Source organism: Octopus bimaculoides, chromosome 22, assembly GCF_046866305.1.
Source record: "Octopus bimaculoides isolate indiv1 chromosome 22, ASM4686630v1, whole genome shotgun sequence".
NCBI lineage: Eukaryota > Metazoa > Mollusca > Cephalopoda > Octopoda > Octopodidae > Octopus > Octopus bimaculoides.
In genome coordinates this window covers 9,156,600-9,171,085 of record NC_142949.1, presented here as the reverse complement: position 1 = coordinate 9,171,085, position 14,486 = coordinate 9,156,600, and the positions used below count along the sequence as shown (strand labels likewise).

Genomic DNA, 14,486 nt, shown 5'->3' with positions numbered 1-14,486 from the left:
TCCAAGATCAACTTTGCCTTTCACCATTTCAAGATCACTAAAATACCAGTCATATACTTGGGTAAAGTTTTCTCTTTCTCTCTCTCAAATTATTTCTTTCTGTCTGTGCATCTTTCTCTCTTCTGGAAGAAGAAATAATTTGTGGTCAGACTTGGAGATGGAGGAGCTCTTCCAGGTTTAAAAAAACAAAAAAATACCCTAGAAATATTTTATGTTCTGACAGCATCCAGAGAACTCCATCAGGGGTCAAGGGCCTCAGGTAAGTCAAGAGTAGTCAAAATACCTTTATGGAGTAAAATGTTTAAGAGGAAGATGTTGCAAATAGCTGGTGTTTAACGACGAACAAAATATTTTTACCTGTGGAAGAATTGTGAGCTTGGTTCGAAGATCATGGAGACCCATATTAGCTATGTTGTGGCCATCAATTACAATGCAGCCTTTATCAGCTTCAATAATACGAAACAATGACAGTGTTAACGATGACTTGCCAGCTCCAGTACGTCCAACAATGCCCATCTACAACAAAAGAAATTAATATCAAGAAATTGACATTGCACTGAAGATGGCATTAAGTCGGTGACAAGGTTGGTTCAATACCTGGCCGAGGTATTTCACTTATCCTTCATACCAACAACTTTTAGTAGTTTTGGTATTTCAGCACGAACAAAAAACAAAACCAAAAAAAAAAATTGATTGGTAATGCCATGTTTAAATCTCTCAATGTGTATGGAACATTCAAGAGAACAGATGAGTATAAAAACGATGGCAACCTATTTCTGTAAAATATGAAACATCATAGTAACAGAAGAAGAGTTTGGTCAGGTTTATTTGATTTGTTATTTGTTATTTGAATAATAAAAGTTTTGAATAAATCAGAAATCTAACCTTTTCCTTTGGTTTTATGGTACAGCTTATTCCCTTTAAGACAAGATCCAAACCACTTCTGTAACGAGTCCTGTAGTCAATGAATTCAAGCTGTCCTTTATCGGGCCAGCTATCTGATGGCTTTTTCTCTGGAATATGCCATTCAGCCTGAAGAGAAACAGATTAAAGAAAATAAGTAAGTTTCAAGGAAGAAGAAGAAAGATTTCTTCAGTTTTTGAAGAAAAAAAAAAAAGAGTTAAAACTAGGAATATATACAAATGTAAATAGACTCCATTTTTGAAAGATTTTTATCTAGAAACAAATGTCATTTGATGCATTTAAATGCTTAATCAAGTATTTAATAAACCTACTACCTTGTGCAGTTTTTAATAATTTAACTAGATTGGGCATTGTACTAATGAGTAGTGGACACACAGATATACCAGTATACCGAGGGATGTCTGTCTACTTTTTATATATGTGTGTGTGTGTGTGTGTGTGTGTATCTATTCCAGCAAAGGTGGTACTCCAGCATGACCCCAACCTCTGGTTGAAACTAATAACATAAAAGAGAGACCACACCCATACACACAATCTGAAGGAAAGTTGGATGACCTGAAAAGGATGCATGGAGGATGAAGCGAAAGCAATCAGCCTCCCTTGGTATGAAACCAAGGAGGGCAGACCAAGATCGTATCCACTGGCATGAAAAGATCATGGCCCTATGCTCCTTACAGAGTTATGGGGACTAACGACACACACACAAAGAAAGAACATGTGCAAAATTAGGTTAAGTACTTGAAACCAAAAGTAGAGTAAATACTATTTCATTGACCCCTTACAAAAAACTTCAAAAACTGTTACTCAGAGTATCAGCCTGTATAATCATAACTGTCTGATGAATGGGCATGCGAAACCCTTGAGGAACAATGAGATTTTGCAGTTTTAATAAAATATACACACACATATTTAATACCACGAAGCTGCTATGATGTCTTGGATACCAACTGATGAGAAAATCAGCTGCAAATGTTCCTGGTATTGCGTTTTTGTGTCTCTTGTTTTTGCTCAGTTTTCATCTATTTTCCCTTCTCTGTTTAACTTTTGAAATATATATATATATATATATATATATATATATATATATATATATATATATATATATATATATTAATTCAAAATAGGATGAATTCTTTCATAAGAATTTATCAAGTAGCTAGCGTGAAAAAACCTCATAAGGGAAAATATATATATATATATATATATATATATATGCATATATACAGTGTGTTTATATATACGAGTGCATGCGTGTTTATCACTATATTGCTCGAGTTTGTTTTGTTTACATCTCCATAACTTAGCAGTCTGGCAAAAGAGACTAATTGAATAAGTGTCAGACTTAAATAAGTACAGGAGCCGATTTGCTAGACTAAATTCTTCAGAGCAGTGCTCCAGCATGGTCACAGTTCAATCACTGAAATAAACAAATGAATAAAAGAATACTATAAAAATTAAAAAAAAAGTTAAAAGTATACCAAAATTTACCTCTCCAGGAATCTGTGTATATTCCATCAACCTTTCTACAGACACAACATTCGTTTCCAAATCACAAGTCATCCGTACCAACATATTTAAAGCACCGGTTACCTGGAAACCAAAAATAAAGATTTAGAAAGAAATACCTCCATCCTTTTTTAGCATCCTTGAAAGGCATTGGCTATCTGAAAACCAGAATTAAAGATTAAAAAAGAACTATCTCCATCTTTTTTAGATGACCTCTGACTTGACCCTTTCGTTACCATATTTCTGTTGAGATGCTGTGTGTTTCTTTCAATTAATTTTAAATATAACAAAGAATTTAGTAAAATAACTTAGTTTTCATTAAGCTAGTGTTAGGAACATAAACTGTGATTAAGGTTTGGTGGAAGATTTTAATTCAAAACTTATGAAAACAAGACATTTGTACTACAGAGCCAGAGGTGGTTTCAGCCGGGTTGGTATCAAAAGGGTTAGGAATTGTTTCTCTATTATATATTTTAACCCTTTCGTTACCGTATTTATTCTGAGATGCTCTGTGTTTCTTTCAATTAATTCTAAATATAATAAAGAAATTTAGTAAAATAAATTAGTTATCATTCAGCTAGTGTTAGGAACATAAATTGTGACTAAGGTTTGGTGGAAAATTTTAATTCAAAACTTATGAAAACAAGACATTTGTACTCAGAGCCAGAGGCAGTTTTAGGTACTAATATTGGAAGGGAAATAAATCCATTGTTTTTATATAGTTAAGTAGGTACTAATATATTTAGTACAAGCTAAGTAAAAGCGGGGTTCTCCTTGCACCCCTCTCCAGCTGAGCATTCCTAACCTGGTGGACTTGTCAGTGCTGGTGCCATGTAAAAAGCACCTGTACCAGTGCCACATAGATACCATACCAAAACAGACATGGAGCCTGGGCAGCTCTTCAGCTCCTGTCAAACTGTCCAACCCATGTCAACATAGAAAATGGACGTTTGATGATGAGTGAAGCAAGAAGTTTTTAATCATTAAAATTAAATTTGTAATGAAGGGAAAGAAGAGAATTTAAATTCAGAAAAGTTTTTTTTTTGGGGGGGGGGGTTTACTTCATTATATTAGCATCAACTTAAACATTAGCTTTTCATGCAGATGGTGTCCCTAAGTTATACCCCACCCAACTGTGTCATTCTTAAATTTTTTTTTTTATTTTGATGTCATTGGAAATCTGAATGGAAGAAATAAAGCATAATTTGTCACACGTTAAATAAAAAAGAAAAAAAGGAATTGAGAAATGTTTGAGGATAGAAAGTATAAATCATTGCTATTATGCAAAAGTGTCGTAGGTCCAAAACAATGCTTTTTCAGAAAATGAAAAAATAGTTTCACCATTCACCCTTGTACTACACTTTGACAATTTTTCATATCTTGGCATCTGAAGCAGCTGGAGATATAATACAGGGTGTCCACAAAGTCTGGGTACATGGAATAAATAAAATCATGACATAAACAATTAAATATAAGAAATAATAATTTCTTAAAGTATGTGTTAATCCCCATGTACCCAGACTTTGTGGACACCCTGTAGTGTGACCAAAAGAACTGGCTATTGCAAGCTGCAGAAATAAATATTGAAAAGACGCATTTGGCCAAATTTGGACATACAACAGTTTAACATAATAGCAATGATATATTAGCAACAGAGGTAGTCTTAACACCGAGAAGTAATCTTTATCCCCACTTAAAAATAGATGTTCTGTTAGAACAAACTATACTGCAGTAGATACTAAGAGAGAACCTCTCATATTGGCTTTTGGTGCAAAATGCACTCTTGTTTATATTACTAGCAGGGAGAGATAAATCCCTGCCACCTCCAGTACTGAGACCACCAGACCACGTGATTTCAACCTTCTCTAGTCTCATCAATGAAGATAGATTTCAATGCAACAATACAGGGGTGGCTTGGTGGTCAAGAAGTTTGCACCTCAACCACATGGTTTTATGTCCAGTCCCTGTCTGTGACACCTAGTGATTGTGAGTGCAACACAAATTAAATACACCCTACTATAATTCTGTTTCTGAGAGTTTGAAAGTATTTTTTTTGGATAAACCATAGCTACACTCCCCACCGGCTAACTATATAAAGAAACGTTTTGCTTACCTGGAGTGCATAAGAAATGGAAAGACCAACAAGGCCCCCAGTTATATCTGATCCGAGAATGGAAAATAACGAAGCTGCTATAATTATCAGATTTCCAACCAATTCAAGCCGAATTCCTAACCATCTAATAAAGAGGAACAAGAAATATATTAAGAATTTGTCAAAATTCAAAGTATTTGAAGATAAACAGAATGCATTTAAGGGTCGTGAAATTTTGAGTGGATTTCTGAGTTGCACAGTAAATGGTTTAAAATACTTGGTGGGGTAGGACATAGGCTGGTTACCCATATACCCAGCCTGGTGGCACAAGAATGTGTCCTACCTAATGACTGGTATAATAGCATCATTGACAACTGCTACAAGGGTTTAGGGAGGAAAAGAGGCGAGGGTCAAAGAGGCACCAAACTGTTGGTCAGATTATAGAAATTATGGAAAGATTAGTGATTGAATTGATTAGGAAAGCACATGCAGTCTGGCTTTGAACCAGAAAGAGGTATCACTGGTGATGTCCATCTTGTGAAACAACTGCCGGAGAAGGACTAACTAGGAGTTGGCCTAGCACTTGTTGGCCTGAGAACATCTCTGACCAAGTTTCATACTCTGTAATCTTGTGGTTGCTATGGAAACAAGGATTAGGTGAATGGCATGTGAGGGTCACTCAAGCCATGTATAGAGGCACAGTTATTAAGGAGTTCAGTGACAAATTTAGCATGCATATAGGGGTCCACCAGGGGTCAGTCCTCAGCTCCTTCCCATTTAAAGAACTGAGTTGTCCATGGGAATTCAACCTACAGATGACTTAGTTATTATAGCTGATTCTGCAGAAAATTCAGAGAAAAAAATTCCAGGACTAGAATCAAGGTTTTAAAGTAAACTTAGCAAAAACTGAAAGAGAAATGGTGCACAATGAGCTGTGGATCTTGATTTTCGTCAAAATAACCTTGTCAACAAATTTTTTGGTAGCTCTGTGCTTTAGAAGACAAATGGAATGAAGACTACTTGATTACTTGAAAATCAAGCAAGGATTATGAAACAGGAAGGGCATCTGGTTTTAAGAATACTTTCTGAATGATATGTACTCATCTAACTTGTGCTGTCATAGGAAAATAGATGTAAAATGAATGAATGGACAAATAAAGCATAAATATTTCTCATCTTAAGATGCAAATCCTTAAAAGTATTTGTTTTAGCGACATCATTTCTAGTTTAAATCAATTGTATCAAGATAAATTATTTGAATTTAATATTAATTTTATATTAATTACACTTAAATACAATAAAAGAAGGGAAAAAGTTGGTTCGGTACCATACCTGTTTGAACTTTTGTTGACATAAACGAATACAAGGTTTTTGTCGACTAAAGTGCGAGACTCTTCTATAAAATCTTGCTCGATGTTAAAGGCTCGGATCATACTGGAACCAGAAATGGATTCGCTGAAGTGAGTATAAATCGGGGACTTTGTTGTCGATTCTAGTCTCTTCAGCTGCCGAGATGAAGGGATATAAACTGTCTGTAACAAAAAAAAGGAAAAAAAAAAAAATTAGTGGTAGTTTATAGGCGTAGGAGTGGCTGTGTGGTAAGTAGATTGCTTACCAACCACATGGTTCCAGGTTCAGTCCCACTGCGTAGCACTTTGGGCAAGTGTCTTCTACTATAGCCTCGGGCTGACCAAAGCCTTGCGAGTGGATTTGGTAGACGGAAACTGAAAGAAGCCCGTCGCGCGTGCGTGCGTGCGTGCGTGCCTCCAACATTGCTTGGCAACCGATGCTGGTGTGTTTACGTCCCCATAACTTAGTGGTTCGGCAAAAGAAACCGATAGAACAAGTACTAAGCTTACAAAGAATAAGCTCTGGGGTCGATTTGCTTGACTAAAGGTGGTGCTCCAGCATGGCCGCAGTCAAATGACTGAAACAAATAAAAGAGTAAAGAGAGTCACAGAACCTTTCAAGATGACAATTTCAAAATTAGATGGACTTGTTTTTTACTGTTATAGATTTATTTCTCAACCACATGATTTTGGGTTCAATTCCACCACATGACAACTTGGGTAAGTGTTTTCTGCTGTATAATTTTGTTAAGGTTATTTCTACAGAAATTTTAGCCATCATTGATTTTTTGCAACAATGTTGCGAAGACCTGTTGAGGCAAGTGGAATTGAAATCAAATTCAATGACAGCACTGCATGACTGGCATCCGTGCCAATGGAGCGCTAAGAGCACCATCCGAGCATGATCATTGCCAGGGCTGCTGACTGGCTCCCGTGCCAGTGGCACGTAAAAAGCACTATTTGAGCGTGATTGTTACCAGTGTCGCCTTACTGGCACTTGGGCCAGTGGCACATGAAAAACAACATTCAAACGAGGTTGTTGCTTGTGCCGCTGGACTGGCTCCTGTGCAGGTGTCATGTAAAAAAAACACCATTTGAGCATGGCTGTTGCCAGTACCGCCTGACTGGCCCTCATGCCAGTGGCATGTAAAAGCACCCACTATACTCTCGGAGTGGTTGGCATTAGGAAGGGCATCCAGCTATAGAAACTCTGTCAGATCAGATTGGAGCCTGGTGCAGCCATCTGGTTCACCAGTCCTCAGTCAAACCGTCCAACTCTTGTCAGCATGGAAAGCAGACATTAAACAACGATGATGATGTTTTGTATCGAGACATCAGATGTAAACAAAAATGAGATAGAAAACAAAAATGGGTAATTGTTGTATATGCCATATTTCGGGGTTTTTTACCCCTTCATCAGCACTCATCTAATTCACTCCTGCTTCCGAACACATTGCTTATATAGCCACTGCATACAGTGGTGTAAAGTTATTGGATATACCAATGTACATATTAAACGCATTCCTGGCGCTGCTATGCAAATATTAAAAATTGTTAACATAGGATGTGGGACTGAACCTGGAACCATGTGGTTGGGAAGCAAGCTTCAACACCAGAACCGTTTTGTACTTACCTGTATGATGTAATAGACAAGCATTATAGGAAGAACAACGACCAAAAAATCCGGAGTACTGTAACCAATAATGATGATGGTGCCGATACTTTGCAGCACTATCTGGAGCCATCTTCGAATGATGAAAGCAAGTGTATTGTCGACAACATCTATGTCTCGGGAAAAGCGATTTATTATGCGACCAATTGGTGTTGTGTCAAAGAATGACATTGGGCAATGGATGATGTTGTCCAGAAGTCTAAAATGCATAGATGCTGCCGCTTTGATGGTGCCCATTGCATACATTAGAGCATAGACCAAAACATTTATACCTAGATTTAAAGAAACAAAAATGAATAAATTTGCATAATTATTAATGAATCATTAGAAATATATGAGGCATGAAAGTTAATGAGCTGGCCAAATCATTAGCGTGCCAGGCAAAATGCTTAGTGGCATTTTCTCCGTCTTTACATTCTGAGTTCAAATTCTGCCGAGGTAGACTTTGCCTTTCATATTTTGGGGTCAATAAAATAAGTACCAGGTGAGCATAGGGGTCAATGTAATCAGCTTACACACTTCCCTGAAATTGCTGGCCTTGCAACAAAATTTGAAACTAACGTAAGAGGTATGTTTAGTGAGACTGGAAATTAAATAAGGTGAATCTAGATAGCTCTGCCTGGACTTGTAGCATTAGTGCAGTTTGACAGGAAGTTACCAATGTAAGTAAAGAGAGACAGGTGGAACCCATAAGCAAGCAGTTTCGATCGGAGATTCACAGACACAGTCGAAAGCTTTGTTAACCCTTTAACATTCAGATTACTCTGTCAAATTTAATACTTATTTAATTACATTAATCAATAATAATAAATTTGACTGGCACAAAAAGCACAAATTCAAAGAGGAGAGATTTAGTCAAAGTGAGTAATTACTGGTACTTCATCATCATCATCATCATCATCGTTTAACGTCCGCTTTCCATGCTAGCATGGGTTGGACGATATGACTGAGGACTGGTGAAACAGGATGGCAACACCAGGCTCCAATCTAATTTGGCAGAGTTTTTACAGCTGGATGCCCTTCCTAACGCCAACCACTCAGAGTGTAGTGGATGCTTTTACGTGTCACCCGCACGAAAACGGCCACACTCGAGATGGTGTCTTATATTTTTACAAATCAAGAATGGACAGTAAAGTCAAAGACTTATGTTTATCAACATTTGAGTTTGGAACTCAAAGTAATTTGAGGCATTTAGTCTGGTGTTCTACAATTTCTTGGAGTCAGGTATACTAAAACCAGACTGATACAGAAAAAAATTAAAATAATTAATGTGCAAAGATGCTCCTCCAACATCATCCTCTCCCTCCTCCTCATCATCATCAAGGGAGGAAATTAGAACTTACCTTGTATAATGCCCACTGCACCATATACTGATAAATATATGTAGTTCTTTGTATTGTATTCTGGGTTTCTTGTGTTGTTGAGGTTTTTGAGGTAGGGGTCATCTGTCCATTGGCTCAACCAAATATTGGCAAACATAAGCGACCCTTGATTCAAGATCATCAGTATAAAAACCCAGGTGAAAAGACAAAGACCAAGGGCTCTGGCATACTTGAGGAACACAGCTATTTTAACCTGAAGCAGAATATAGAAGACATCAGTTAATGCAGCACAAATGGAAGTCGGAAATTCCTTAGCCAATGGAATTGATACATTTCCATTCCATTCACCTAAATCTCTCTATCTCACCTGCCTTACTTCTTGCTTATTTAAATCTCACTTAGTGGAGGTGCAATGGCCCAGTGGTTAGGGCAGCAGACTCACGGTCATAGGATCGCGGTTTCGATTCCCAGACTGGGCATTGTGAGTGTTTATTGAGCGAAAACACCTCAAGCTCCACGAGGCTCCGGCAGGGGATGGTGGCGAACCCGGCTGTACTCTTCCAACACAACTTTCTCTCACTCTTACTTCCTGTTTCTGTTGTGCCTGTAATTCAAAGGGTCAGCCTTGTCACACTGTGTCACGCTGAATATCCCAGAGAACTATGTTTAGGGTACACGTGTCTGTGGAGTGCTCAGCCGCTTGCAAGTTAATTTCATGAGCAGGCTGTTCCGTTGATCGGATCAACTGGAACCCTCGACGTCGTAAGCGACAAAGTGCCAACAACAAAAATCTCACTTAACCCCAGTTACTGCACTAAATACTTTTCCTAATCCCTTTCTCAGAAATCCTACTTAACCTTCTCTATAAGTCCCCCCCCCCACTTCTACTGATGCTAAAAATTCAAGATAAACATTAACTTTATTACACTTAAAATGTTTCTCTTTCTATCTTGATTGAAAGAAGATTGTAAAGACTTTGAATAGAGTTCTTCTGTTTTGGCCTTGAATCTGTTTTAACTTCATATAAAACCTGTTTTGTAGCATTAAATCAACATCTCCATTAAAGGAAAAAAGCTCAGAAACTGACTTGCTTTGAGTCTGCAGCAAGCATGAAAATATAAAACATTAACTTCAGAATGAACTTGAAGAGAGGTATGAAATCAAAAGCTTGTAAATGGGTATTTCAAATGGAAAACACCGACTCTAGAATGAATAAACCACACCAAAGTCCTGATAAGAATATGAATGGTGTGAAGAGAACCTTGACCTAGTTAGAACATTCTTGGAGGATTATAGCCGGTTTGGTGACTGTTTGTGTAACACTAGTTTTATATTTGGAAATAGATAATAAATATATTTTACTTTTGAAGTAGGAATATATTTTGATAAACATGTCATTTATAACTTACTTATAAGTGTTATCATTATACATAAATCCCGACTCCAGCTACATAAACGCCATAGTGAGAAATATATACTCTGAAACGCTAACGGACATTTTATGCAGTGCCTAGTATGGGAACTGAAACCATGATATTGCAATCATGAGTGCAACACCCAAACCACTAAGCTATGTGACTTCATTCTTCCAACTGGCAGAATTCTTAAAAGCTTCTGTTAGGTTGCTCTGTGGTCAGTCAAGTACTGGGGTCGATTTAATTGACGTACTCCTCCCTCTATATTCCAGGTCTTATATTAGAAACAATATTACTCTTTTACTCGTTTCAGTCATTTGACTGCGGCCATGCTGGAGCACCGCCTTTACAGTTGAGCAAATCAACCCCAGAGCTTATTCTTTGTAAACCCAGTACTTATTCTATCGGTCTCTTTTGCAAAACCGCTAAGTTACAGGGATGCAAACACACCAGCATCGGTTGTCAAGCGATGCTGGGGGGGGGGGGGACAAACAGACACACAAACACATATATATATATATACACACGACGGGCTTCTTCCAGTTTCCGTCTGCCAAATCCACTCACAAGGCTTTGGTCAGTCCGAGGCTATAGTAGAAGACACTTGCCCAAAGTGCCAAGCAGTGGGACTGAACCCGGGACAATGTGGTTGGAAGCAAGCTACTTATTACACAGCCACTCCTGTGCCTATTAAACAAACAGAATACATAAATAAATAGGTATATAAAATAGAAATACTTACAGTGCCTTTTTCCATTTTCTCTTCTTGAATCAACTTAGTAACAGCCACATCTTGATCGTGTCCATCATAAGAAATACTCTGAGATCGTTTCGAGACTGAACTAGCTCTTCTCCTGTCAGCAGCAATCACATACAAAGACAACAAACCTCAGTTTTATAGGGGAAAATAACAAGTGTAATATTCATGGCTAATTCAATGGAAACTAGTGACATACATTAAATGAAGTAAAATAGGGACCACAGAAGATTGAAACTGTTGATCTCTGTCAACTGGAAATGCTATTTTTTTATTTTGTTGCACTCATCAAGCAACGTGTGCGTGTCAAGCAACATGCACACGTGCATCAACATTGAACCATTTTGATACCCTATTTTGAAAATAAAGAATTTAGTAAAATGACTCATTATTATTATTATTAAGCTGATGTTTGGAACATAAATTAATATGAAATTTTCATGGACAGTTTTAATTTAAACCATTTTAAAACAGAAAGTTTTGTATTGATGAATCAGAAGCAGTTTCAGGCAGGTTGGTATCAATAAGGTTAAATCTATAAATCATATCAATATTAAATTCATTGATCGTTAATACTTAAATGTCTTTAGAAATCGGTTTATCTTTGACTTCTAGTTTGTTGCTCCTATGAACATCTTGTAACCAGATGTTGCCTTAACATGATTGTATGTATTCAGATAAGGAATCAAAGACAACTATGAATGGACTATGGTGATTAGAATAGAACTGATGCCAAGAAAATCTGACAATAAGAGAGTTATATAATTTCTGTTTAACCCATAAAGTGCTGGGATTTGCACTTACATAGCATGGACTGCTGAGCACATTTTATGAAAACGAGACAACCACGAACTCATAAAAAGCAAAAAATAGTTAAAATAGCTTCTTAGTATATAATGGTGGAAAGTTTTACATCATCTGAAAAGTCATTAGTTGAACTTTTAGTTCTCTTGCATTCTGGGGGATATTGGAGCATTTGAGTGACATTAGACCTCAACAAATGCCCATAAATTAAATGCATCAAACTGGGTCATGATTGTGGCCCATCATGCTTTATGTGTGAATTGGAAGTGTATCAAGTACATACTAACCCTGCTGAGGTCAGACTTTACCTTTCATCCCTTTGGGGTTGATAAAGTACCAGTCAAGCACTGGGGTTGATACAGTTGACATGCCCCTCCCCTCAAAATGGGTGGCATTGAACCCTGCAGCAAACTGGCACCCCATTCAGGGTTGGGTGTTGTAATCTTGGCCACTTACCAGTTAATACCTTCCTTCCCTGCTGGCATGGGTTGAATGATTTGACAGGAGCTTATGAGCCAAAGGACCAGGCTAAGCTCAATTCCCTGCTTCAACAAGGCTTCTACAGCAGGATGCCCTTCCTAATGCCAATCATTTTACAGAAGGTACTGGGTGCTTTTTTATGTGGCACCAGCACCAGTGTGATCACCAAGCAACTGGCAAAACAAGACCCTTCAACTGAGAAGGGAATGGAAACTTGGTAATTGGCCTTATAATTACTAGGGATCAAGAACAACCCCACCAAAACAATCATACTATGTGCTAGAGAGTAATGGAGGAGTTGTGAGTTCCCCACTTCACAAAAAACCCCAAAAAACATTGAACAAATCTTAAATACCTGGTAGTTGATACCTTACTGTCCTTTCTCTTTGAAATGCTTTTAATATTTTCATTGACTTCACCATCTGAGCAGCTTGAGACAAATGAAGCAGCTCGTTGCAATATTTTCGATTTTACTTCATTTACTGCAAGAGAAAACAAAACAAAGGAAACAAATTTAGTTGAATATAGTTGAAGATGTGGAAAACTGTTTAATCTCTTGAATATAGTTGAAGGTGTGGAAAACTTTAATCTTTTGATTATAGTTGAAAGTGTGGAAAACTGTTTAATTTTTTGAATAATGTACTTTTAAAGTTGTGGCTGTATGGTTAAGAGGCTTTTTTCCTAATCACATGGTTCTGGGTTCAGTCCCACTGCTTGACACCTTGGGTAAATGTCTTCTACTAACAAGGTTTTGGTAGACAGAAACTGAAAGAATCCTGTTATGTTTGTGTGTAGGTTTTCTTTTTTTGCACAGTCATTGACTTGTAACAGTTTAAGTGAAACAGTAACAACATCAATCAGACCAGTCTTGGAGAGTCTGCAAAGAACAGAGACAGAATCCCTTCATCCAGACCAAACAAGAATAAACATACATACACACATAACCATCATTGTTTAATGTCTACTTTTCCATGCTTGCAGGGGTCAGACCAAATTTGTTATGGCAAGATATTCTTCAACAAGATACCCTTCCTGTCACCAACCCTCACCTGTAGCCAAGCAAGGTAATATTTCCCCATGGCTAGACATAGAAGAGTGGAAACAATCATTACCTGAATGGCAATGGTGCTCATTTACAATCATCATGTGATTTATAGACAAAGGTGCACACACATCCAATGGGCTTCTTTCAATTCCATCTACCAAATCCACTCAAGGTTTTAGTTGGCTCAGGGTTATACTACAAAATACTTCTGCTTTGGGACTGAATCTGAGACCACATGGTTGCAAAGCAAGCTCCTAAACCACACATTTAAGATTTCACATATGTAGGGGGGCTTTGAAAAGGGTCTCAGGGAGTAGCGTCCCTGCCTTCCTGAGCTAGTTTTCCACCACATTTCTTAAAAATCGTGGTAGAGGCCTTGGTCTCGGGACCACCCATGTCTAGAAAGTGAGATTGGGGGTAAGCAAGGGCATGCTCCCCATAGAAAATCCAGCTCCAAAAAAAGCCTCATGATAGCAAAGGAGAATGGGCACCAGCCAGCCCAAAGGTTGGGGTGGGCTCTACCTGCCTACCTCGGTTGCTAGGCATTGAGGTAGATCCAACCACCCCTATTAATGAGTACAAAACCCAGATTTAAAACAGTGGATGATGATGATGATGAGGCATAGCAATACTAATAACTTGGTGTTAAAACTCAATATACATAATGCTTCAGGATAAAGCACCAGTCAAGTACAGATCGTAATCAGAAATTAAATGACAAAGGAACAGGAGATTAGGTAATCAACTTCATTGGCTTACAGCTGTTCCTGCTATAAGATGCAGCGCCTTCAGAGCCGAGTGCATGTGTATCATCTTATAGCTTCCTCAGAGTTTCAAAATGAAGTTCATTGTATAATCTCCTGTTCCTTTGTCATGTGGAGGCGCAATGGCCCAGTGGTTAGGGCAGCGGACTCGCGGTCATAGGATTGCGGTTTCGATTCCCAGACCGGGCGTTGTGAGTGTTTATTGAGCAAAAACACCTAAAGCTCGACGGGGCTCTGGCAGGAGATGGTGGCGAACCCTGCTGTACTCTTTCACCACAACTTTCTCTCACTCTTACTTCCTGTTTCTGTTGTGCCTGTAATTCAAAGGGCCAGCCTTGTCACACTGAATATCCCCG

The 14,486-nt window shown here is 38.0% G+C and overlaps 1 protein-coding gene across 2 annotated transcripts in view; it reads right to left on the bottom strand.

Moving 5' to 3' along the window:
• Nucleotides 1-260: 260 nt before the first annotated feature.
• Nucleotides 261-14,486, bottom strand: part of LOC106876830 (multidrug resistance-associated protein 1-like) — a 58,169-nt gene continuing 43,943 nt past the window's right edge. Inside the window, exons 19-27 of one of the 2 annotated variants that reach the window (XM_089339653.1) lie at nucleotides 12,677-12,803; nucleotides 11,023-11,134; nucleotides 8,887-9,118; nucleotides 7,505-7,815; nucleotides 5,855-6,054; nucleotides 4,544-4,667; nucleotides 2,413-2,514; nucleotides 886-1,032; nucleotides 261-516 (exon numbers count right to left, since the gene is read on the bottom strand). In XM_089339653.1, coding sequence (XP_089195779.1) covers nucleotides 286-516; nucleotides 886-1,032; nucleotides 2,413-2,514; nucleotides 4,544-4,667; nucleotides 5,855-6,054; nucleotides 7,505-7,815; nucleotides 8,887-9,118; nucleotides 11,023-11,134; nucleotides 12,677-12,803 — 1,586 coding nt within the window. In that variant the 3' untranslated portion in view covers nucleotides 261-285. The remainder of the gene's footprint in view (nucleotides 517-885; nucleotides 1,033-2,412; nucleotides 2,515-4,543; nucleotides 4,668-5,854; nucleotides 6,055-7,504; nucleotides 7,816-8,886; nucleotides 9,119-11,022; nucleotides 11,135-12,676; nucleotides 12,804-14,486) is intronic. The other variant, XM_089339652.1, reaches the window with a different exon arrangement.